Source organism: Endocarpon pusillum (assembly GCF_000464535.1).
Source record: "Endocarpon pusillum Z07020 unplaced genomic scaffold scaffold4993, whole genome shotgun sequence".
Lineage (NCBI taxonomy): Eukaryota > Fungi > Ascomycota > Eurotiomycetes > Verrucariales > Verrucariaceae > Endocarpon > Endocarpon pusillum.
Genome location: NW_006916474.1, coordinates 453,632 through 477,785, shown reverse-complemented (window position 1 = coordinate 477,785; position 24,154 = coordinate 453,632). Strand labels below are relative to the sequence as shown.

At 49.9% G+C, this 24,154-nt stretch overlaps 9 protein-coding genes across 9 annotated transcripts; 5 read left to right on the top strand and 4 right to left on the bottom strand.

Moving 5' to 3' along the window:
* Nucleotides 1–115: 115 nt before the first annotated feature.
* On the top strand, nucleotides 116–2,461 carry EPUS_00386 (uncharacterized protein; the record flags this gene model as incomplete). The annotated part of the gene is made up of 4 exons (XM_007806042.1): nucleotides 116–193; nucleotides 250–445; nucleotides 669–880; nucleotides 929–2,461. The coding sequence occupies 4 exons, from the start codon at nucleotides 116–118 to the stop codon at nucleotides 2,459–2,461; spliced, it is 2,019 nt and encodes a 672-aa protein (XP_007804233.1).
* Nucleotides 2,462–6,326: 3,865 nt separating this feature from the next.
* On the top strand, nucleotides 6,327–7,812 carry EPUS_00385 (uncharacterized protein; the record flags this gene model as incomplete). The annotated part of the gene is made up of 5 exons (XM_007806041.1): nucleotides 6,327–6,518; nucleotides 6,571–6,684; nucleotides 6,791–7,167; nucleotides 7,230–7,294; nucleotides 7,367–7,812. 5 exons carry the CDS (start codon nucleotides 6,327–6,329, stop codon nucleotides 7,810–7,812), a joined length of 1,194 nt encoding a protein of 397 aa, XP_007804232.1.
* A 1,106-nt stretch (nucleotides 7,813–8,918) lies between these two features.
* EPUS_00384 (uncharacterized protein) lies at nucleotides 8,919–11,164 on the top strand (the record flags this gene model as incomplete). Its single annotated transcript, XM_007806040.1, has 10 exons — nucleotides 8,919–9,080; nucleotides 9,143–9,170; nucleotides 9,224–9,395; nucleotides 9,448–9,515; nucleotides 9,594–9,746; nucleotides 9,798–9,844; nucleotides 9,899–9,937; nucleotides 9,991–10,583; nucleotides 10,650–10,817; nucleotides 10,921–11,164. The coding sequence occupies 10 exons, from the start codon at nucleotides 8,919–8,921 to the stop codon at nucleotides 11,162–11,164; spliced, it is 1,674 nt and encodes a 557-aa protein (XP_007804231.1).
* A 572-nt stretch (nucleotides 11,165–11,736) lies between these two features.
* On the bottom strand, nucleotides 11,737–12,566 carry EPUS_00383 (uncharacterized protein; the record flags this gene model as incomplete). Its single annotated transcript, XM_007806039.1, has 2 exons — nucleotides 11,737–12,279; nucleotides 12,531–12,566. 2 exons carry the CDS (start codon nucleotides 12,564–12,566, stop codon nucleotides 11,737–11,739), a joined length of 579 nt encoding a protein of 192 aa, XP_007804230.1.
* Nucleotides 12,567–13,199: 633 nt separating this feature from the next.
* On the bottom strand, nucleotides 13,200–13,463 carry EPUS_00382 (uncharacterized protein; the record flags this gene model as incomplete). The annotated part of the gene is made up of 1 exon (XM_007806038.1): nucleotides 13,200–13,463. The coding sequence occupies one exon, from the start codon at nucleotides 13,461–13,463 to the stop codon at nucleotides 13,200–13,202; it is 264 nt and encodes an 87-aa protein (XP_007804229.1).
* Nucleotides 13,464–15,041: 1,578 nt separating this feature from the next.
* On the top strand, nucleotides 15,042–16,367 carry EPUS_00381 (uncharacterized protein; the record flags this gene model as incomplete). The annotated part of the gene is made up of 2 exons (XM_007806037.1): nucleotides 15,042–15,221; nucleotides 15,270–16,367. 2 exons carry the CDS (start codon nucleotides 15,042–15,044, stop codon nucleotides 16,365–16,367), a joined length of 1,278 nt encoding a protein of 425 aa, XP_007804228.1.
* A 448-nt stretch (nucleotides 16,368–16,815) lies between these two features.
* EPUS_00380 (uncharacterized protein) lies at nucleotides 16,816–20,221 on the bottom strand (the record flags this gene model as incomplete). Its single annotated transcript, XM_007806036.1, has 5 exons — nucleotides 16,816–17,802; nucleotides 17,855–18,624; nucleotides 18,686–18,772; nucleotides 18,804–19,178; nucleotides 19,231–20,221. 5 exons carry the CDS (start codon nucleotides 20,219–20,221, stop codon nucleotides 16,816–16,818), a joined length of 3,210 nt encoding a protein of 1,069 aa, XP_007804227.1.
* A 485-nt stretch (nucleotides 20,222–20,706) lies between these two features.
* On the top strand, nucleotides 20,707–22,053 carry EPUS_00379 (uncharacterized protein; the record flags this gene model as incomplete). Its single annotated transcript, XM_007806035.1, has 2 exons — nucleotides 20,707–20,753; nucleotides 20,805–22,053. The coding sequence occupies 2 exons, from the start codon at nucleotides 20,707–20,709 to the stop codon at nucleotides 22,051–22,053; spliced, it is 1,296 nt and encodes a 431-aa protein (XP_007804226.1).
* Nucleotides 22,054–22,295: 242 nt separating this feature from the next.
* Nucleotides 22,296–24,143, bottom strand: EPUS_00378 (uncharacterized protein; the record flags this gene model as incomplete). Its single annotated transcript, XM_007806034.1, has 4 exons — nucleotides 22,296–23,270; nucleotides 23,328–23,432; nucleotides 23,725–24,045; nucleotides 24,111–24,143. 4 exons carry the CDS (start codon nucleotides 24,141–24,143, stop codon nucleotides 22,296–22,298), a joined length of 1,434 nt encoding a protein of 477 aa, XP_007804225.1.
* Nucleotides 24,144–24,154: the final 11 nt, after the last annotated feature.

Below are 24,154 nucleotides of genomic sequence, written 5' to 3'. Positions count from 1 at the left end.
CTACGCCAAGGCTACCTCACAGTAGAACCTCATTCAATTGTAAAGCATTCAAGGTAAAGTACTGCGACCAGAATTGGAGGACTGTACCACCCTTGTGGAAGGGGGATTCTTTTCAATGGCGGTGCTAGCAGCCTCGGAAGCTGATCATCTGCGCACGAAGGCACGAAAGGATCTGCTCAATCTCCTCGAAGGCGTGCGTAAGGCGAAGACCACCCCCAATTCCTCTATCATATTTTGAACGTCTTCTAGGTTAGAGGTAGGAAGAACCTGGTTATTAGCAAATCTTTAACCGGTCCTATCAACCTCTTCGTCAACTTTTCAACTCTCAAGGAGTATGGCGTGGATAAGCTCTTTGTCTTGGAAAACGGCAACACCGACTCCTCCCAGCGAAATATTGCCTACTTAGTCCATGGCGAGGAACCGTCTCAGGTGCAAGCTACTGCAGGTACGACATAGTTCATACTCGGAGTCGGTGAGCGCTGTTGCTTCTATCACTCTATCTTATGTTATCAGTACAGATCATCAAAGTGCACATCGTCACTTGTCCTTCTCCTGGTGTCCTGCAACAGCCCTCTCTGCATTGCATATTCCACCATTTGTTTTTTCCTATCTGAAACTTCTCTCCGGCCGCTTGCTGCTTCCGTGCTCACTAAGCCTTCGTAACATAGAACAAGTCAAGAAGCTACTAAAGAATGGATCTGTTGAGCATGAGATCTCCATATTTTGGGTTCCAAGACGAACGTTGGTATCCAACAAAATCCTGGAAGATGAGGGCGTGTTAGGTGATGTGAATGTCTCAGAATTCCCGATGTATTTCTTGCCTCTGGAGGATGATGTCCTGTCTCTGGAACTCGAAGATGCCTTCATGGAACTGTACTTGGTGAGTTTGAACGGTGACAGTTACCTCAGTTAGTCTTACATTTACTAGAAAGGGAATCCTACTTCAATTTTTCTGGCATCAAAAGCTTTGATGCTCATACAACAGCGCCATGGATTCTTTCCACGAATACTTGGCAAGGGCGACAACGCTCGCAGACTCGCCAACCTTCTAGTTCGAGGAAGGAAAGAGCTGGATGTGGAGGATGGTTCAAGCTACGGTGGCGGTGCCAGAGCTACACTTCCAAGTGCTACGCTGGACAGCCTCATAATCATGGATCGGGACGTGGATTTCGCCACACTCTTCTTGACCCAACTGACCTACGAAGGTCTTATCGAGGAGACTGTTGGCATCCAGCAGAATCAAGCTGAAGTGGACTCATCCGTCACTGGCACTGCTTCACAGAATTCGACACAACCACCTCAGGGCTCGGCATCAACCAATACTTCACCACCTTCCACGACACGGCAAAACCTCAAAACAAAGATCAAACTCGATTCGAGCGATTCACTCTACTCACAACTTCGCTTCTCGAATTTTGCTATCGTGGGATCGCTTCTGAATAAAGTAGCCCGCCGGCTTGAATCAGACTATGAAGTCCGTCATTCGGCTCGTACCACCACTGAGCTAGGCGACTTCGTCAGAAAGTTACCTGTCTACCAGCAGGAACATCAATCTCTCCGTATCCACACCAACCTTGCCGAAGAGATCGTGAAACAGACTCGCAGCGAAATCTTTAACCGCGTCCTCGAAGTCCAGCAAAATATCGCAGCCGGCACAGACGCCACCTACCAGCACGACACTGTCGAAGAGCTCATCGCCCGTGATGTCCCCCTTCCCACAATCCTCCGTCTCCTCTGCCTCGAATCCTGTATATCCGGCGGCATCCGTCCCCGTGATCTCGAAAACTTCAAACGACAAATGCTCCAGGCCTACGGCTACCAAAACCTACTCACAGTCGACGCTCTCGAGAAAATGGAACTTCTCCAACCCCGTTCCTCCGCCAACGCATTGCTTCTCCCTATCCCCGGCACTGGCAACACCGGCACCAATGCCGCAGCAAACAACAACACTCCCGGCACAAAGACAAACTACAATTACCTCCGCAAAGTGCTTCGCCTGATCATGGACGAAGTCAAGGAGCAAGACCCCAAAGATGTCGCCTACGTCTACAGCGGCTACGCTCCCCTCTCCATCCGCATCATCCAATGCATCCTTCAGAAATCCTATATCCAATCCCTCAACCGCTCCCCTTTTCCCTTGACCCCCACCTCCACCGGCTGGCAGGGCTTCGAAGACGTCCTCAAATCAGCCAAGGGCCCCACATTTACCATCACCCAGAAGGCTATCGACGAAAGATTGGTAAAAGCCAGAGATAGTCTGAGAGGTGGTGGTGGGTGGAAGACGATTTATATAATGTTCTTGGGTGGGATCACTTTTACAGAGATTGCGGCACTAAAGTTTGTGGGAAGGCAGTTGGAGGGCGAGAAGAAGAGGTTGATGATCTGTACGACTGGGATCGTGAGTGGGAATAAGGTTATGGAGGGGGTGATGGAGAAGAGGGGGTTCGGTGTCGGTACGTAGCTAGCGATTTTTAAATAAGTGCAGATTGAGGTTGGTGCTTTCGACGGGAAATTGTTCATGCACTTGCTTTTGTTATCTTCTATCTTTCTGTGTGTGTGCAGTCCCGTGTCGCGTCCTGCCCATGTCTTACCATTCGAGAAGAAGGAAGATCTTGCCTCATGATTGCTCAAAGGAAGCTGATTGCGAGTCCGTTGTGCAGATATAGGCTGAAGTGTACGCGGCTGAAGTTTGATCATCCTGGTTCCCTAACAAGGACAACGACATATGTAGTACTGTGGCCTTCGGATTTATTGGCGAGACGTTGGGTTGACGTGAGAGATTTCTTTCCCTGGTATCCACCAACGCTGTGCCGATCAAGCAATATGCCGGCAAGAGCTTGTTGTTCTACCATACCGATGGCCATGTATCCTTGGTGATCGATTAGCTTGGTTGGTCGCAGGTCCGAGAGCTCTGAAGAAATGGAGTCACAAGCCGAGAGATTCGCGATGGATACCGTGAGGCCCATGAATCGTTCGGTTGGCAAAATGCTGTTCAATTCTGGTGGGCGTGTTGCGAAGACTGTGGAAAATGGAGCTTCTCTTGCTACTGGCAATGGCGTTGATGGTCTCGAATATTCTGGGATTTGGGTGGCTATCACGATCAATCAACATAATTCTCTTGGTAGTGGTAGTGTGTAAGCTAACTCGAATGGATGTTTATTGGTTCAGTGGCGTCTGGTTGGGATGTTGTGAGAGGTGTGCCAGTTCTCCGGCCAGCAGGCCCGGGGGCGACCTGAGCATCCGTGAAGGTGGGTTGTGTGCGTCTGTTGGAATATTGTGACATCCTTCAAATGGAAGCGAAAGTGTCCAGCCGGGGCCTACTCCACCACTCAGTGATCCACTATTTTCTTGATTGGTCCCCAAGACCATTCCTCTTGATTCTGCTTTACAAGTTCAGCCCTTATCTGGACGTAGTGTTGTACCTGGGATGAGTCCTGCAAAGAATATTAGACCACTGTAGCTAGGACAGCGCCGCCTCTCGTACCGGAAGTGGGCTGAGATTGAACCACATACCTCAGGTAATGGCCCTATACGCACATGCAAATATATCCGAAGATCGTGATTCTGAGACCATATTTGGTTTATGCTAGAGTTGAACAAGTGCCGCCACAGAAGAAGAAAAACTTCGATGTCGCGATCGCTAGGACCGTTTAGTCCTATGGCGTGAAAAGTATGTCTTGCACAATTCCAGTCGAAGCATAGGCTTTTGAGAGAGCTGGGTAGCCGGCTTGCCAAGATGTTGCCCACCACCTCGTACCTGGCAATCTCAAGTGACCGGACTCGAGCCAGGTTCTGCGCACCAACCCTGCTCCGGAGTACATGGATGAACATTTCATGCTGCAACTTGATTGTAACTACAACATAGAAGATCGGGAGACTCTCCCTGTTACACAATTGGCATGTACGCATGATGTTCCAAGGGCCTGCGGACGGCCTCTGGTGTTGTCGACGAAGAGTGACTGTTAAGTGGCGGAATAGCAGCCGGTATATCATTAAGCGTATTTCAGTGGGAAGCGTCAGAAACGAAGTTGGATCGCGTCTGGCAGTGAGTTGACCCGGGAGACTTTCAGCTTGTTGTTCTGCTGCGGCACGTTGTGCAGTAGATGCCGGCATAGCGCTGGGTTTGAGATCCCTCTCGTTCTGAAAATTTTATCGCTCTTTATTGTCTGCTGCTTCTGTCACAGGCTCCATCGTGTGTAGTGTCGCAAGCCATAATGTTGCCGGGGTCACCCGTTACGATAGATAGCTGCGTGGTGTCCAGATCAGCCTAGATCCCTACATTGGCTGGCAGAGCAAAGGGGGTCAGGTTAGCTGCAAGTTGTACATTATTCTCTGCATCCCCAGCTCACCTGCTGTATGTTGATCAAGGGTGGTTGGCCAGTGTCCAAGCGTGCTGTCTTTGGTCGGAAAATGAGTAGATTTGATTGACGAGCTGCTACCTTGCCACTTCGACTGGGCTATGTGGCTCTGATCGGGAAAAGGTCAAAGGGATGTTAACATTGACCCTTGGCTGAAAGTATTGTGAGTCCAAATTAATGGAATGCAAATTATCAGTTCGCTGGATGCCATGAAAGGAGACATGATTGTGAATCGTTTCTAGTCAGGACATACGTCGTAGATTTAGTATGCTGTCTATACGGTCTCTTTTTTACTTACGCAGGCGCCGGTAAAGGCCGGAGGGCTGGAGCCTCCGGGCCGCCCGAGGCCCGTTGAAACAATCAAGTGTCATGCTTGGTACCTGAGCCGTCATAAGGTGCGTTCTAGAGTTGGAAGTCTAAACCAAGTTGGGTAATTCCTACAGGATTTGACGAGAGACCTCAGACGAGATTCAGTGTATAGAAATACAACCCATTAAGTTGAATTACAAAAGGGTTAAAATCATTATATTAACATAATTACGATACACACGAATAACTTAATCCCAATAAAGAGTACTTCGTAGATTTTTCGTCAACTTATTGTCACTTTAAAGTACACTGGCCAAGACTGTAAACCCAAATAGGAAGGAACGCACTTTTGGGCGGTTTGAGCAGGATTCTGGAACGGCGAATTAGCTGGTAGTGTCTGTACTACAATCTGTCGGCTGTACGTAGCAATTCTCATTTGTTTCTTCACTTTGTGGTGTGGCAAGATGTTTCGAGAGGCTTCGGCCCCCTATCTGATACAACTTACTGCTGCTAAGTGGTACGCAGGTGGTAGTTAGTCAACTTTACTACGTAGAAGCCCCATGATCTTCGATCCCACTAAACCTCCTCCGGCCATTCGTTGCCACCTCGGGCGCATTTACAGCTATTGTCAATGTGGTTTGAGTTGCTTGTGCTAACATACTGTTGTGAGCTTCAATCTCACGTTGTTCCTGCAGCTTTGGCATAACAGACGCATGCATGATGATCATATTCAAGGTCTTCGGGCGTCGTGCATCAAAAACACCCTGTGCCGCACGTCGGATTTCCCTACGAAAAGCTGGAAGGCGCTGGTTCGCATAGTGGCCGGCAGCCTTGTTTTTCAACTGTTTTCACATTTCGGCTTCCATGGACATAATAAGCATTGATCAGCCAGACAACCTTTTAATGGTCAACTACTACTACGTATGTACGTAGTACATAGTAAGAGGCTAAGATGCTAGGCGTACACATACTAGTGTGTCTGCGTGATATCTGATAGGTGCTTCACTCTCGGCACGGCAATTAACCAGTGTACCACTGAAATGGGGCGATGCAACTGGCGGTAAAATGTGCGCAAGCGACCCACCACTGCACTCCTATTAGCCAGAAAACCTGTTCAGCGACTGCACGTCAATCTGAAGGCGGTATGGCCCGACGAAGTCACTATTGAAGAACTGATGTTGGCTTATTACGTACTCTATCAATATACAGCACAATACGGTTACTAGACTGTGCAGATAGAAAGTGAGCTGAGAACTTGTCGGGCGCTCTAAGTTACGGTACGCGGAAACTTGTCCCACAGCTGGTCCTGCATCGCAAAGGAGTTTTTACCTGTAGCTTGAAGCTATAATATTTTTGTGGTAGCTCCAGCTGGGGAGGCGCCACCAACAGGGGTCTGTATCGGATCCCGGAAGGCTACTCCAGATTAGGGTTGATGGAGCGTGATCATTCCTTCGCTGCATGCAAGCAGAAGTCCTCCAATAACGAACTCCTCCAGTTTCTACATGGGGCTACGCCAGCCATGTGCGCTTCCATTTTGGTTAAAGTATCAACGGATGGCTTTCTTGGAGATAGCTCTCTTTCTCTGCCCTGCGCTCCTCTCGCAAACCATAGTCCTCCTGCTGTTGGTTTGGTATTGACGCATTCTCCGAACATCGATCCATGGCCGAGATTCCACCCGAAGTAGCGGCATACCAGCTGTCTCATCTCCACGAGGATGAATCTCAAGAGCTGGGCGCGTTCTACATAGTATGCATCGTCGCGGCATTTGTGTGTATGGTGTCAAAAATCACGTCCCGGCGCGTGGCCCGTGTTGGTCTCAAGGCCGACGACTTCGCGTTTCTGATTGGAGCAGTATGGCATCAGATACACATTCACAACCGCGTAGCTAACCATCTATCTTTAGACCATAGCCGAAGGCACTTTTATAGTGTTGATGATTTATGGTAGGAGGAAGATACCTGCCACCTTAGCGCAGAAAGACAGACTTACTCGTCGACAGCTTTCAGAGCTGGTCTGGGTAAGCACTGGTTGGCATTAACAGAGGATCAGAGATTGCTCTTCCCCAAGGAAAGTGGAGCTGCCGCGTCACGTCTGACGGCAGCCCCGGGCTGACTTGTGAGTAGCTGAATTATGCGTACAATATCCTCAATGTTCTCTGCTACCCCATCATCAAAATATCAATCCTCCTTTTATACTATCGAATTTTTGGTTCTAGTAGGCGGTTCCGGTTGATTATATGGGTATGCGTTGCGTTTCTTACGGCTATCGGCATTTCAACGACGCTCGTCGCTATTTTCGCCTGCATCCCTGTTCGAGGGTTCTATGATTCTTCAGTCCCATCGCGTTGCATCGATGCCGTTTCATTCTATTGGGCACAGGCCGTTCTCAATATTATCACCGATGCCATCATCCTCGTATTGCCTCTGCCGGTGGTGTGGAAGCTTCAGACAACCCTGCGGCGGAAAATTGCCATCTCCCTGCTCTTCATCCTTGGTGGGCTGTCAGTGCAACTGTATCTACTTGACCTTTGAGCCGTTGGCTGACTTCGTACGCTGACCTTAGCACCTTTGCTTTAAGCATTGTCCGAGTTGTTCACTATCTCCAATACGATACAAATGACCCCTCCTGTAAGCTTGCTCCTTTCTCACCATCCTACAGCATTTCGGAAGAACACAGAGGTTTTGTTTAACCTCTTTCAGATTCCTTCATTGGAAGTGGATATAGTGCCCCTGGAGAAGTCACCATGGCGATCGTTTGCGCTGCAGCACCAACTTGGCGTCCACTCTCCCGCAGACTTACCGAGATGGCCCGCAGCCACTGGTCTAGCCTTCGCAGCAGTGGACCTGACTACGATGTGGAAGCGAAAGGAAAGTCCAGCAGCCACAAATCATCCCAAAGCGGGCCTAGCGAGCATGACCACAATCATATGGAGCTCCCGCCTGTACCCCCAATTCCTCAGGGCACGCAGCATAGTGTTTACGACGCAAGGCTCATAGGAGCAAATCAGTCGCACGCGGAGGCTTACAGGGATCCTCTAGCATCAGAGGGGCTCTCGGAAGAAAGCTACGGCATTTCCACAGGGCAGCACCGAGGTATTCAGGTCCAGCGGGAGGTTACGGTGGAAGACGATCGAAACAGGTCTTGATGGAACCAGAAAGGGCACGGGGGTTAGGTGTTATCTTGGCTCTGGCAACTTTGGTTTGGATGATCAGGGTGACGATTACTTGATTTAATGGGCACTCCACAGTTGAAAGAGACGTTACGAATCTATCAGCGCGATGTAGACGCGCGGACTCATGGTAACCATCTAAGTACAGACTCTAATACGGTAGAGTTTACTATGCGTAGCTCTTAGATGCACGCACCGCTCGCTGTTGACGACGGAATGACTATAGTACTAGGTACTTAGTACGCAGGTAGTGTGCCATGGCGGAAGGGAGACATATTAATGCCGCCGGATAGGCCTGTCGCCACTAATGTGCAACAGGAAGTGTTGCCGAACTAGGTAAGTGCTTCTAAACGGACTTCAGACATGAATAGCTAGGTTTGATTGGCCAGGTGGATCTAACCCGGGTCGTCGGACGCCCCTGAACAACCATGCCTCAAGATGGGCTCTAAAAGTCGTTGCCGCACTGAAGCATTACGCTTACGCAAACATACGGCACCGATGCCGAGTGTACTAAATCCGGTCCAATAGCAACGTCAATTCGGCACTGGTTAGAGATGTAGGTTCTCACAAATCAATTCTCACAGGACGGCTGGACTTATGCTTCCAGCTCAGCAACTACAAGTGTCACCAAATCGAAGACTGTTGGTGTTCTAGACACCTACTGCTGGTATGGATATTCAGAGATGGGACAGTATCTCCATATCAACTTCCTGGGTGCTCTAGTTTCCTGGCTAGCTCTGTTGTACAAGGATTGACAAGAAACGTTCATGCGTACCACACACAGTACTGCGATCCTAGTGATACAATGCACAAGTATCGACGTTATAGCCTACCTTAGTCTCGATTTACCTTGCTATCATCACGGTCGCCTCGAGGTACCATCTCACCCCAAGACAGCACATCCCTAACAGCGTCTATTATGGCATCCGGTGCAACATTCTTCCGTCTACTATCCCACCCTTCGAACCCCACTTCAGGACGACTCGATCCTCGCTTTCGTAAGCCGCTATATGAGTCGCTCAATCGCCCGCTTCGCATTTCTTTCTCCTCAGCCCACGACGCTGCCCACACTATCTATCATCATGGCCAAGGAGGCTCACGTTACCAGTCAGTCGTGGTCCAGAAGGCTTCAATGTGAGGTCGACAAGGATGCGAACTACCAAAACACATATGTAATCCACCCTCCCTCCCCACCGTCCCGGTTGCCATCTTCGTCCGCTGGCTCACTCTTACTTGTCTTCGCGGTCAGTGGTGCAATCGTGATTTGATTCCCATACCTCGAGATAGACGAACCTGGACATGGCAGGGTTTTGCCGGTTATTGGGTCATTGGGGGTCAGATCCATCGCTCAGATAGAAACCGAGTCACTTCTTAATTGTTCTCTTAGGCATCAACACCACTGCATGGACGATCGGATCGTCCCTTCTCGCGCTCGGCCTTAGCGTCGGCCAGGCGATGGGCATGGTCGTCTGCGCGGCAGTGATCATCGCCTTTCTGGCCGTTGGAGCGGGCTGGATGGGATCTCATCAGCACCTGGGGTTCACCGTCGTGTCACGAAGGTTCATGTGGTGCCGCAATTGCTCAGTTTTCTCCATCTGACGCATTTTGCAGTTCATGGGGTATGCGAGGGGCCTTCTGGCCAGTGCTAAATCGTGTGGTGGTGGGCTGCATCTGGATGGGTAGGTGTTCTAATATCTGCCACACTCTCTTACTTCCCGCACTGCTTTCGGTTTAGGACATGCTGACCATCTTTTCAGGCATTCAGATGTTCTGGGGCGGACAGGCGGTCCGAATCGTACTCGGTGCTCTGATAGGGCCGAAGTTCGTGAACATGGCAAATACCCTCCCCTTGTCGGCCAACGTTGTGACTGCGGACCTGGTTTGCTTTTTTATCTTTGTCATCATCTTAGGTCGGTCAGGGCGGCTGCAAAGACTCTTCGGATATCGCTGAACCTTTTTAGCTCCGACGCTTTGGATTAGACCTGAGAAGCTGCAGCTTCCGTTCAGGGTGACGATCAGCATTCCAGTAGAGCCGAGTAATCGATTGACCTTCTCGTCTTAGGTCGCATTTATCATGATTACCTCAGTCATGCTCGGCATGGTCAGTCTTGTGATATGTCTCTCAAAGGGCAACCCAATCTAACGAATGTCTAGCTCATATGGTCACTTTCTACTGCCAACGGAGCTGGGGAGCTCATTTCGCAACCATCTACGGCCCAGGGTAGCACGCTGAGATGGAATTCTATATTTGGTCTTCAGTCATTCTTGAGTGCGTACGTCAGTGGATGTCTCGGCCAGAGCGGTAAGCTCTTTCCCCATCACGATTTTGGTCTTTCTCATGGTTTTCAAGATTGGACGAGGTATGCCAGGACACCGAATGCGGCTCTTTTCGGGCAGGCCGTCACCGCACCGATCACCATTTGCGTGACAGCGCTCTGTGGGATTCTCATCGCTTCAGCATCGACCCTGATATATGGGAAAGTGTTCTGGAACCCATTCCTCTTACTGCTGCACGCCCAGCAATCCATGACGGCGGCATCGCGAGCCGGCACATTCTTTGCCGGCTTAGGACTGCTGGCCAGCCAGATGGCGCTGTGTATCGTGTTGAACTCGGTGCCAGCAGGCATGGACATGACGACCGTCTGCCCTCAATACATCAATATCCGTCGCGGCGCGTACATTGTCATGATCGTCGGCATTGCGATGTGTCCGTGGAATTATGTCAATCAGGCCACAACTTTCATCACGTATGTGCTGTCGGGTTCAGGGGCGGTTGACTCGACATTTTCCATCTCGTGCTGACCACGTCGCAGCGTCATCTCCGGCTGGGGTATCTTCCTCGCTCCGATGGCAGGCATCCTCCTTGCAGACTACTTTCTTGTCCATCGGCGCGAGCTCCACCTTGACGATCTATACATTGGCAACCACTCTTCGGCTTACTGGTACACTGCTGGCTTTAATTGGCGCGCTCCCGTAGCATGGTACGCAGTCTCTCTTCTTCCTTCCTCCTTCCTCCTACCACCAGCTTCACATTTGCCATTCCGCATCATCTTACTTTGCGCTTACCCCTCGACATGTATATAGGGCGATGGGAGTGTGGCCAATGCTTCCTGGCTTCGCAAGGCAGGTGCGTGGTGTTTCGGCCTACAACGGCTGGGATAACATATTTCGAATCAATTTCTTTGTCGGGCTGGGGATCGCGTTTGCCGTCCACGCGGTGCTACATGCAGTATTTCCAGCCCCTGGAGGCAGAGGGAGCTCGCCGTTTGGGGAGAGAAGGCATGGAGTGTTAGCTGACAGAACCAACCTTGAAGGGGATTCGTCCTGAGAAGATCGCTGGTTTCAATGTGGTATATTGACCGCGGTCATGATGACACGAAGAACGACACAAAATGAAGGAACAAATTAGCGTACTAACAGGGCAGTGGGTCACTACCACGCCACATTAAGAATCAATCTAGAGTTGATGACGGCCATTTCGTTGACGCACCATATGACAACATTCATGGCAAGCATGTGCCGCCACTTCTCTAGCAGCTTGATGTACTTTACTCCGTAGATGAAAAATTTCTTGAACAGTACTGCAAGATGCCCACCCCGTTCTTAAGGGAAAGGGTTCACTTAGCCTGGTATATCCTCAGGCCATTGAGAACATCAGGACAAGCTGAGGCCGAATTTTATGAATCCGTTGTCGACTATGCTAGAATAGCGACGTGGAAACCATCCAGTGACATACAAGAAATCAACCTCCACGCCCTCTTTTATCCGATGGTGATACCATAATGCTCCCACCCAAAAGCTGGCTCAACCTGTTTACTCGAACGAGGTCGCTCAAGTGCCACTTGAAGGATTGTCTCAACGGGATAGAATTCGTAGCTTGCGGAAATGTTTTTGTCGAAATCAGTTCAGACAACCGGTGAAAAGCTTGAAATGAAGACCGAGTCGAGACCAGTAGGAGCACTCCCAAACCAGAGGTAGATACTCAGCCCTTTGGTCATCAGCGCTGTGACGGCTCATGAGTAAAATCTGGTACGCTTCCTCTAAAGGTCCAATGACATGATGAACAAACCCTACCTTGGATTTGGCCTCTTGCGAATCTCCAAAATCAAAATTGAGACACCCGTTGACCGCGGGGGCATAGTGAAATCCTGCGCCTTCGTGGGTTTCATTGTGCAGCCGAGCAGCGGTTAGTATAGATGTGGTTAAGCCACACTGGCCATTGACGTCCCTTTCCGATGACAGTGCGAGCTTCTCAGTCGATCTCGGGTATCCCGGCTTTATCAAGATGTGGCCCAGGGTGAACAGCATTTCGTTCTTGTCCCAAAACGGGAGCCGCTCTTTGGCGCTGGTGCTCAGCGAGAGGGCTTCCAAGGAGCAAGACCTAACCCGGGCTGAAGATTCAAATCTGCGGATGATATGTGGTTGCAGTATAGTGTCATTGTGCTGGTTAGAGCCGAGAAGGAGTAGTATGTCATCCTTAGCCCATGTCCCCGCGAGCCCTAGGGTTGAATGCAACTGCAGCACGTTCCCACTTATTGTCAAAGCTAATCGCAGTCGCTCTAATATAGTAGTCTGGAGCTGGCTTCCCAAAGCTCTGAAATGGTGTCTTTTGCAGCAGGCGAAAGAGATTAGTGAGGTAGGCTGGGAGGTGGACCTTTCCTCTTGCTTCCTTACCTTGTACAATCCATACCTACGGCTCTGCTGATCTTGTAGACATCCGAGGCAGCCATCGCGTAAGCTACTATACATGAATGGAGGAAACTGAATAGGAAAGCCACCGATACCTAACTCGTACTCAGACCCCAAAAATCGGCCTGATTCGTCAGTGGAAAGTGATAAAGATCATTCTATTTCAAGAGATACTATACTTCTGTGCTTGTCCTCTTCTGAGTTCATGTGTTTCGCGTGCGAAGTGCAGCGTACACGTGGTGGGGAGGCAAATGTTCCATATTATCCTACGTAGACGAGATAAGTAGCTCCCAGCTGATAGAACCTTTTTAAGGCTCTGAGCCTTGTGCAAGAAGTCAGTTATTATTTAAGGTTGGAGACTTTACTTAAGTTACATACAACTGAAATGTCTAGGCGCCGAGAAAGGGCAGCCGTTTTCTGACCATGAAGTGCTTATTGTGCGTTGCGAAACTCTTGCAAATCCTTGGCGCTACCCTCGAATTGCTGGCGCCACGGAGCAGATTGTGGTGAGGGTAGGGGATGGCCATTTACCACTTAATTATCGTAGTAGAATGCCCAAGTTGCCCGGATAGTAAAGTAGACTCTCTTGTGACCTTACTACCAAAATTTTAAGATAGCAAATTATAATACTGCATTATGAGAAACATTTAAATATAGAGAGAGCTATAGCGTCTTTATAACGCAAACAGAGAGGAGGATATAAGAAGGATATTAAGAAGGAAGATATTAAGGAGGAGGAGAGCAAGGGGGAGGATATTAAGAAGAAGTATATCCTTCTCCCTGTTAATATCCTCCTTCTTGCTATCCTCCTCCTTGCTGTTCTCCTCCTTGAGATCCTTCTTGACCTCCTCCTTGAGATCCTCCTCCTTGAGATCCTCCTCCTTGAGATCCTCCTCCTTGAGATCCTTCTTATATCCTCCTTCCTGCAGATATTTCATTTATAGTTTATTATGCCAGCGGCATAATATCACAATGAGACCTCAAACAAGAGTGGTGTAAGTCTGATTGATTGCTATCGGTGGCTTACCGCCAGTTAACCGATCTGCTAGTGCTACACTAATGTTGCTGGGGTGCCGGTAGCAGCCCGGCAGGAGAGCCATCTCCTATTGAGCCTGACATAGTTGAAGTTATAAGGCTATTTTAAAACGCATAATTTACTTACTCAACACTAATTATCAGCCGTTAAAATGGGGTAACAAATAGATGTCAGCAAGATCTATAAGCAATTTTAAGCAATTTGAAGCAATTTCTACACGTTTTTGGTGCGTAGAGAGCTATTCCTACATCAGATTATAATTCTGCTCTGTAGCACTAGTAATTCGAGGGTAGTACTAAGAAATTAGCAATAATTTTGCAACACACTGTAAATAAGAACTATGTAGAACGACAGGCAAACACTGCAATTTTAGCGTAGATAAAGGGAACATATTTTAACTTTTAAGGCTTTTTAAAGAATCCTTTATTGCACTACAATTTTAGCGTAGATAATAGCAATATGTCCAGCCTTAGAAGAAATGCATTACAATTACTACTTGAATGATTAATATGCATTATGAAACTCTTGTAAATCCTTAGCGCTACCCTCAGCCCTAGAAGTAGAAGTACTGGGTGATGCCAGGGGGCACATAACTGGCGTCTTGGCATATGGACCATTGAGATTCTTCTACTTACTTAGCAGCAGCAGTAGCAGCAGCAGCAGCAGCAGTAGTAATAGTAGGAGAGCTGTGGGTTATCTCAGTCGGTATCTGTTGTACTGGTGATTTGGAAGAAGAATCGAGGAGAATGAGGCCGGACGTGAGGCTAACCATAAGTGAATATCCAAGATCCCTGCTCGTGACCTTCTCCTGTGCCGATATAAAATTGCTCCGTGAGGTCTCCTGTCAGACAAATAGCTGGGCCAGCCGTCAACTGTGGCTGCAGTCCTTCTGGTCTAACACCACTGTGGATGGACAAGGATGGTTCTCCTGAATGATTGCACTCAAACTCCAATGGACAGTGTGAACCAAGCAACCTGCTGCATGTGTTCTCTTCCACCTTGCTGAGCCTTTCACGCTTCCACCATACCAGCTGGACGTGGTCATGGCCATCCAAATGAGGCTGCGAGGATGGAAACGACAAGGTTAGAACAAAGGCTGGATCCAGTTTCGAGGAAGCAACGAGCTATGACTTCTCGCATACGGCAGGAAGATCCTCTTGCGTTATCTTCAGTCTCTAGTTGTTTCTCTGGACCCGAGAATATCTTCCAGGTCTCAGGTCGTCTTGGACATGTAGCAAAATTTGATGAGGCTGTGTCCTGGACTCCTGCTCGACGAGGCATCCAGTCACCGCTTGCCGATTTGAATGGTAAGTGCAGCAACACCGCTCTGTGCGGAAAGAAGGACGATTGTTTGTTTACTTACCCTTACCCGTATCCATGGGCCTCTAGCAGCGCTCATCACATGTCCAGCTGACTTGCTGAACATCGTTGAATTTACCCATGCTTAGATGCAATCACTTCTGCCAATTAAGCCACTGCCATGGCTCTCTTCTATGGTACGGATACATATAGCAGATTCCCAAGTATGTCTTCGTCAAGTTCCAGGTATCCGGCGCAGTGGTTACCATTCGTCAAAGACATCAAGACGCTTTACTTCAGCCATCTGTACAAACGATGTGCCAGTCAATGTGAGAGGATGTTGCAAGACGAAGCAGATACTGTCGGTATGCGCGTTTGAGCTTTTGGCAATGTTACTGAAGTCGGCTAGCTACATCCTCTACACGAAAGCTGTCTCCACTTCTACATAGCCATTTGCAACGAGTCACTGGGCCTGGCTGCGCACAGGTTCTCGTCCAAAAAGCTTTCCTATCTACAGCGGGCCAAAGACGCTTTTACCGCTTCGTCGGTGAGCTTGCCACTGCCGTATGGTTTAGACAATACCGGAAACTCGGAAGCAATCCTATCAATATCTCAATCGTCCCAGGTTTATCACTTCGGTCCGATTGATGATGAGAGAAGCGACGTATTTCGTTCGGCCAAACTCGACGTCTTTTCATCAAGCTGTGCCAGCTCAGATATGAAACAGTCGCTACACGAGCGCTGTGATTCGGGCTATGACTCGGAATCCGAATCTCGATCAGCATGCAGCGACAACGTTCCAGACTTCAAGCGCTACTCAGCACGTCAGCCTTTGAGGGATGTGATCTCGAACGAGAAATCACATTTCAAGAGTTCTTCTCATGCACAAGATACCACGAATATCAACCTCCACGACGGCAAATTGATGCCAAAGCCGCTGTTCATCAAGAAACGAACATCCGACCTCAACCAATCCTCTTCTGCTAGTGATCAACTCCCTCCTACTTCAACAGAACCACCCTACCTTAGCCAATGCACAACAAACATCTCCCCTCCCTCAAACAGCGACCAAATCAACCTCATCCCAACCACAAGACCGGCTTCTTCCTCACCAGCAACGACACCCACCCCACCCCTTGAGAACCAACAACCCTCCACATACAACACCAACCTACAAACCTTCCACACCCTCCTCCTCAACCACCTAACCGCCATCAACCACACGATCGCCACAACAACCCATGTCCAAAACGAACACACCCTCAACAAAACCAAACGCCTAGCCAGCTTCTGGAGTTTCAAGCCTATCCTCCCTTCCGCCCAGGGAGGAGCGAATGATGACGAAGACGATGACGAAGAAGAAGAAGATGTGAAGGCACGAGAGAAAAAGGAGCGGATCGAGTTGTTGAGGAGGGACGGGTGGAGGGTCAACAAGGAGAAGTTTGGATGGAAGGGGGAGGAACACTATGAGGCGTTGAGGGGGGTGGCGCTGGGGGAGTTGAGTTGAGTAGGATGGCGTATTGGTGAGATGATTCTCTAGGTGTTGGGTGGGCGTGTACGATGGGATTGGTGGGTTCTCTGTGCCTCTTTGGCTGCGTTCTTTGCGTGTGTGTGTCTTTGTGTGGGGGGAGAGCCTGAAGCTCATGTTGTAAAGTAGTTGACTGTCCTGTTTCTGACCGAGAATCCCTGGCTGGGTATTTTCGGTTTCCACTTCACGATACCATTGTAAGTGTTCGTTAGAGATGTGTTGAGCAGTGCCATGCCACTCTATCATGAACCCATGACTAGCTATGACCGCATATCGAGAGATGAAAAGGCGTCGAAGGGTGCGAAGGGAATGAATGGATTTTCTGGTTTCGAGCTCGTCCACAATTGGCTCCAACACTCCACTTCTTCTCATTCACTACTCCCCATAAAGTACCGTATACTCCTCAACCCCAACCGCAGTCTCAATCTCAGAACCCATCCCCGCCCAACCCGCCAACCAGTCCCATCATCCTGGCCTGGAACTTCCTCGCCACCTCGAACCATTTCACCTGAATCCCCGCCGCAACCACACTCCACGGCATCCCGTCCATATCTCTGCCATCATGCTTATCCTTGTCCTGAATCTTCTTCCCGCCAGCCTCCGGCACCCTCGCCGCCTCCCCATCCCCCAACTGCGCAACCCACCTGACCAGCTCCGCCATCTCATCGCCATGATCCCGCACCAAGCCCTCCTCCACCCCACCCCCGGCCTCGATACCCACATCCAACAGCACCAGCAACAGCGTCAGCATCGCCGGCAGCACCGCCGCATCCATGCACAGCGCCGCAGCGCCATCACCAGAAGCAGAGTTTCCTGATTGAGAACAGGAAGCTGCACGACCGCGGCCGGGCCCAGCGTCGTCAGCACGACCGTCAGCGTCTGCAGGAACAGCTTCAGGATCTGGGGCTCGAAGAGCGTGTTGGTCTTGACGCTGACGCCGGGCCCGCCGGAGAGGAGGATGCTGAGGCGGCAGCAGAGGGGCAGGTAGATGGCCTGGGCGAGGAGTCTGTGAACGTCTTTGGGGATCAGGCGCCTGCGCTCGAGGGTGCGGGCTTGGGTTTTTTCTTGCACGGCCATGCGCGAGGAGAAGGTGCGGATCTTGAGGATGTTGGGCCCGGTGGCGGCGTCGGCTGCGGCTAGGGTCACATGGGGCGGAGCGTGGTGTGTTGGATTGTGTTGGTGAGGGTTGTGAGGTGCATGGGTGAGAGTTGGGATTGAGACTGGGGTTGGGATTGGGAGTGGGATTGGGATTGATAGACGGCGGCGAGATGGGGTGGGAGTTGTTTTGAGGGTGGGAGCGGTGAAACGGGTTGAGAGGCAGATGGAGTGTCTTCGTCTTTGTGGCCGGCGATCTCGCGGCTTGAAAGCCCGATGGTGGTGAGGATTGTGGCGCGTTGAGACAGGGAGAAATCTCCTGTGAAATACATGTTTGCGAACCAGGGGCCCATACGGGAAGGTTGGGAGACAAGGCAGGCGATCAGACTCTGCAGCCGTAGCTCTTGAAGTTCGAGCCTGGACATGCCGTCTTGGAGGTTGATTAGTGCGCTGGCCAGGTCTATGATGTTTTCTGAGAGCTCGCTGCCAAAGTGGGCTTTGCGGCGGATGAGAGACGGAGCAGTCTTGAGGGCCATTTCGACAACTTCCGGCTTGTCTACCACGTTGAGGCTCTTGACCAGGTCATGCACATACACTGGGGCTTTAGGTTTCGAGCGATTGATGAGGGTTGGATCTTCGTCAGAATCTTCCGCATCCTCGTCGGGTTTCTGATACGGAATCAAGTCGTCGTCTTCGCTTTCTGAATCGTCATTGTCCACCTCCTCAATCGATATGATCTTCGAGGTCTCGGCCTGCGCCCTGCGTTTGCGCTGGTGTGTTTGGGCCGAGTTGCGCTTCTGTGGTACCAGCTGAGCGGTAGCACGTCTTGTGTTAGTCGACGAATTCCTCAGCACCTCAACCGTGCCCATGACGTCTTCTACAGAGACAAGACTGAACCACCACTCGGCTTCTTGACTTTCCATCTCTTCGACATCAAAGTTCATCCTCTTATCAGGCTGATCGACTAATCTTGATATAGCCATGCCGACCACCATACCTAGAAATCGAGCTTGAGGTAAAGACGCTGCTAGGCGGTTGGAGACAGCGTGAAGATAGGAAGAGGATTTGGACAATTCGGACATGTAGTGTGATTTCATACGATGCAGATATCCAGCAGTTACGAGGACGACTTGAGCCAAAGCTGTACATAAAAAACGCTATAAGCAGACAGGAAAAAGGTGGTTTTACAACTCATGACTAACCTTCTTGCTGGAGTATTGAATCGTGCTTGATGTGTAACTTGTCACTAAAGATCTTCATGCTCTTTTCCAACAACGCCTGTAGTTTTCCTGGGAAGAGAGAGGTCAGACCTTATTCAACCAGACTTGGAGGCCAACTTGCCCTCTTTGGACGATAGCACAAGTATCATTGCTCGTCTCGTCTCCAGAGTGTGTGCACTCGCCGTATTTGTCAAACAGTCTATTAGTTGAGCTTCAAGGTATTCGTTATCACTAATAAACCCAGAGATGATCGATGCAACACCTCCAACAGCGTCTCTGCCATTGATGACCAGCTTCGGATCATCGTCTTTATCCCGGCTTGTCGACAAGAATTTCTGCGACATGTCTTGCAGCATTAGCTCCAAGAGCGTTTTCTGATTCAGGCGCGGCAGGTAGCTGCACAAAAGTCGGAGAGGAGTCCACAAGGCTTTCTCGCCTAGCAAGAGCTGCATATAGAGCTCAACGACTAGGGTATCTGTACCTGATCAGCAGTTGCCTGTGAATAGCAGATGAGCAAAGACACCAACCCTTATGGCCCAAACTCAGTGCTCTCTTCAAAAGATTAGCCAGCATTTTCCAGGCATCTTCTGTAACAGGCGTCAGGCTGGTGGCTGCGGAAGCAATGTTCACACCTAGCCATCCACAGTACTCCTTTGGATCTTGAAGCCACGACGGAATCTCTCCCTTGAGCTCTGACATGGTGGAAGCTTCCAGGAAAACACTCAGGATCTTGCTGCCTGCAAGCAGTGAAGTCGCTTCTGTCCAAAGAGCTTGTTCTTGACCAGGTCTGCCAACCGAGGATTGCGTTCGTTCCAGCAGATCTCTTACCAAGTTCTTGTGAAAGGCAATGCTCCCGAAGAATGAGACTGTGTCCCTGAATACGATGTGTTGCGAAGAACCAGCTTTACTGATTTGAGGAGACGTTATCAGACTTTGGATACGAGCAATCATAGCTCCTATGCCAGCGACACTGCTCATGCATAACAGCAAGGACTTTCTGATCGTTTTGTCCACCTTGGAAGCTGTATTGGACTTGAGAATTGGCCACCGATCCGGAACGACATTGGCGACAAGCACATTCAGTATCTGAGCAGATGATGCACTTGGAACGTGTAGACTGAAATGGTGCTTCTTGTGGATACCGTCTTCCAAATACTGTATCACAGCTGCAAAACTTTCCTCTGTAGGCTGCTGTTTGAGTATCTCAAAAGCATGTTCCGGCGACGAGATTGACCCATCGATCCGCTGTAGGCTGTCTCTTTCTGGACTTTGCCCATCTTCACTTGGAATCAAGTCCTTCGTAACATGATCATCTGCAACGTCTGAACCCTCTTCTTCGGCAGACTCCCTCAATACGTTCAACGGGGCGTCTGATCCATTCGAGACCTCTGATAGGATCTTTCTTGTTGAAGTCAGATCGTTCGTGGACTGCTGCTCTCGTAATGACAACGTCTCAAACTTTTCGATGTTGCTCTTGACGTTCCTGACGGTCTTGACCGGCTTGAGAAGATCGTCCATGTCTGAACATCCATCTTGACATCAGTTTCTGTTCATAACACAGATGTGCAATTTAACTTGAGCAGGGATCGTATGTACGTATGACAAGGTTCTTCGGGAAGTGAGGATACAGTAGTAGTGCTTACCTCAGCAATTCGAGATGCTAAGTGACTCTGCTGCAGAATATCGTCGTCTTCTCTAAGATCGAGTGAGCAAACAGAAGCGCGATATCAGCCAATGTACGAGAATCATTGTTCAATCTATAGAAAATTCTTCCGTATATGATTGAAAGCATTGTCTTCCATTAGAGTCTACGATTCTCTCACATCGTTGCCGGTTCAGGGTTTGCTGCCTACAAAAACACATCGAGAGTTCAATCTCTCAATTCTGCTGCGTGTGTCTGCTTCATCGAACGAAAGAATAGAACCTGAGAGAAAGAAGCGGGTTCCCTCCCAGGATGAGACAGAGTACGGAAGATTGAGATTAACAGGTCCCTTGCAGTGGCCATGGACAGTCCTCAAGCGGTGAACGGGATTGAGTCTCGAGCCAGATGGTGAACTTCTCATAATAGACCTCTTCTGATCACCCTACTAACTGCTCGCAGGAAGTACTTAGACAGTATCCTGTCAACCAAATCTCCATATGCAGATCCAGACTACATACCTGGCGAAGATGTAATAACCTTCCTCGAAAGCTCACGGGTCCTCGTCATCGGAGCCGGTGGTCTAGGATGTGAAATTCTAAAAAACCTCGCCCTGTCCGGCTTCAAAGACATCCACGTCATCGACATGGACACTATCGACGTCTCCAATCTAAATCGTCAGTTCCTCTTCCGCGAAAGCGACGTCGGCAAAAGCAAAGCCGAAGTCGCCGCCGCCTTCGTTGAGAGCAGAGTCCCGGGGGTCAAGATCACCCCTTACAACGGCAAGATCCAAGACAAAGACGAAGACTACTACATGCAATTCAAGCTGGTCATCTGCGGCCTCGACAGCATCGAAGCCCGCCGCTGGATAAACAGCACGCTAGTCTCCATGGTCGACATGGAACAACCGGAATCGCTCAAACCGCTCATCGACGGCGGAACCGAGGGCTTCAAAGGCCAGGCGCGAGTCATCCTTCCCACCGTCTCCTCTTGCATTGAATGCCAACTGAGCATGCACGCCCCGCGAGCCGCTGTCCCACTCTGCACCCTCGCCTCCATCCCACGCCAACCCCAACACTGCATCGAATGGGCACACATCATAGCCTGGGACGAGCAACGAAAGGGTGACGTCCTCGACACCGACGATCCAGAACACATCACCTGGCTCTACAAGACCGCGCTAGAGCGTGCCAAACAATTCAACATCCCAGGCGTCACCTACTCCATGACGCAAGGCGTCGTCAAGAACATCATCCCGGCCATCGCCTCCACAAACGCCATCATCGCCGCCGCCTGCTGCAACGAAGCCTTCAAGATCGCCACCTCCTGTGCGCCCTACCTCGAAAACTACATGCTCTACACCGGCGACTCTGACGCCTCGGGCCTGTACACCTACACCTTCGCTGCGGAGAAGAAAGACGATTGTCCCGTGTGCGGAAACCTCGCTCAAACAATCCGCATCGATCCCGAGATGACGCTGGGGGACTTCATTGCGAGTCTAGCAGAGAGGGCAGAAGCCCAGTTGAAGAAGCCTAGTTTGAGGACCGCATCGACGAGTCTGTACTATCAGGCGCCGAAACAGTTGGAGGAGCAGACGAGGCCGAATTTGGAAAAGAAGATGCGTGATCTTCTCGCGGATGGGGAAGAGGTGGCGGTTAGTGATCAGGCTTTGGCGATTGATTTTCGGTATAAGCTGGTTTTCGAGCGGTAGTTGATGGTGATAAAGAATGGGGACGAAATGGTGGTACGATGGAATGAATGGTTGATGATAGGCAATGTTTGCTAGCGCAAATCATTCTTCCTATTGTTCTATGAATGCTAGCACAGCATCCCCCCAGCGCCGGCAATGCAACGCATAGACAGTTGCTCGTGTCGCTTGAACGCAGCAATAGATATCATCAAATCATTGTTCGACGAAGACATCATCATCAAATTCTCCATATTCCTTGCGAGTCAACCACCCTCCAGCATATCCAGCGCCCTCTTCAAATGCCGAGCTTTGAGATTCAGCACTTTTAGACTCTTCAGCACGAGATTCGTGCTGGGATACTGGCCCGTGCTCTCCACGCTGAAGATGAAATGATCTTGAACCCTACCAAGCTTGACCTTGCCCTTGAACTCATCATGCCTCAGGCATTCTCTTGAAACAGTATCGGCAAAGGAGTTTCGAACCACGGCTTTTTCTTTCCCTTCATGACCTTCATAGCCGCTTCCTTCCGTACCTGCTTCCTTCGCCGTCACCCGTTCTATACCAATGACGCCTTCAGGGAAGCACTTCTGAAACTTTCCTGCTTCCAGTCCTAGGATCGGCTTGAGTATGTTTATCTTTGGCAGCAGACGGTAAGTCGCTGTCGCGACGGGGGAGAATTTAGCATGGTCCATTCCCAATCCTTTGATGCAGTGGAGTTCCATATCAATAATTTGACCTGGCCTGAGCTTGGCGATTAAAATATCTGGATTCATGGGCACGATTGGGTCGTCCTTGAAGCGCTCGACCTGCCTGCCTACTGGTGCGAAAACAAGATCCCGCGCATACACATCGCTATTGTGGAATCTCTTCTTTGGGTCTTTTTCATTTGGATCTGCGGACTCATTGTACGTGCATTCAACGTGCAGATGCATGATGATTGTGTTGTAATCTGCTGGCTGACTTCCCACTATGCCGTTCTCCTCATCTGGTTTTAAGAAGACGTCCGTAGCATCAAGACCTGAGACGCTACCCCGGAGGGGGATGAGGCCCAGACGATGCGCAAGGACTTCATCGGCCAGGACGGAGGTGTTGTTGGTGACAAAGACTTGCTCGATGGCAAGTGTAGGGACTTCGGCGATGAGGATGCGGCGGATGGCATTCGCGAGGGAGGCATCAATGCCGATGATGGAAAAGGATGCATCGTAGGGCAGGTTCTTGTGGAATTTGATCTTAAGGTTCTAGCACCGAAACACTTGGTCAGACAATCGGAGCAATCTTGTCATATGGTCGCATACCTTTTTGTATTTTGACAGAGACCATGAGTGGTCTTCGCCAGGATAATGTCCGGGAAATTCTGTCGAGGTGATATTTGTGACTGTCTCTGCATTGATGCCTACTGTCTGCGCGGAAACTGTCAGATAACCCAAGCAAAGATAATGCGCATATTCCTGCCTTTCTTCGATCCAGTTCCTGCTTCGATGGACCTTTGGGTGCCATCGTGCCAGTAATGTCCGTTTTCCTTTAGTGTGGGGTTCAACTTTTTTTGCTCGAGCTTCTCCAAAACTCTTGAGAAGCTTGGACCAGAGGACCGAAGCTTGGCGCCAAAATTCTTTGCAGTTAAGGATTCTGCATTTCTATCTACTCCCTCTAATAGGGTATGGCCTTCCCAAAACGCTCCTGCAAACAAGTTACTCTATCTGGCATGGTGGAGATAGCATTGTTGATCTCCTCTATGGTGATTTTATCCCATTCCTCCTGGATAGCAGCCTTCAGCGCCTCTGTCTGGAAGATGACCCCCCTATTCTTTAAACGCTGCTTGATAATGCGCCAAATGGTCTCAATAGGGTTGAGATCTGGCGAATTAGAAGGCTGAGCTTGCCACTTGATGTTAAGCTTGGTTTTGGCTTGCTTAACCTTATTGTCAGCAGCACCCTTCGTACCATGTGGTCCATCGTTATCTTCGATCAGAATGAGATTTTCATCCCATTCTGGGGCAACAACCTCCTCCAAAATCTTGACATAATCAGCTTGGATAAGCCTTCCGCCTTTCCCTGTGCCAGTATAGAAGTGGAGGGTACCCTTGAAGTTCCAACTGATGGTTGCAAAGACATGGATACTCTGG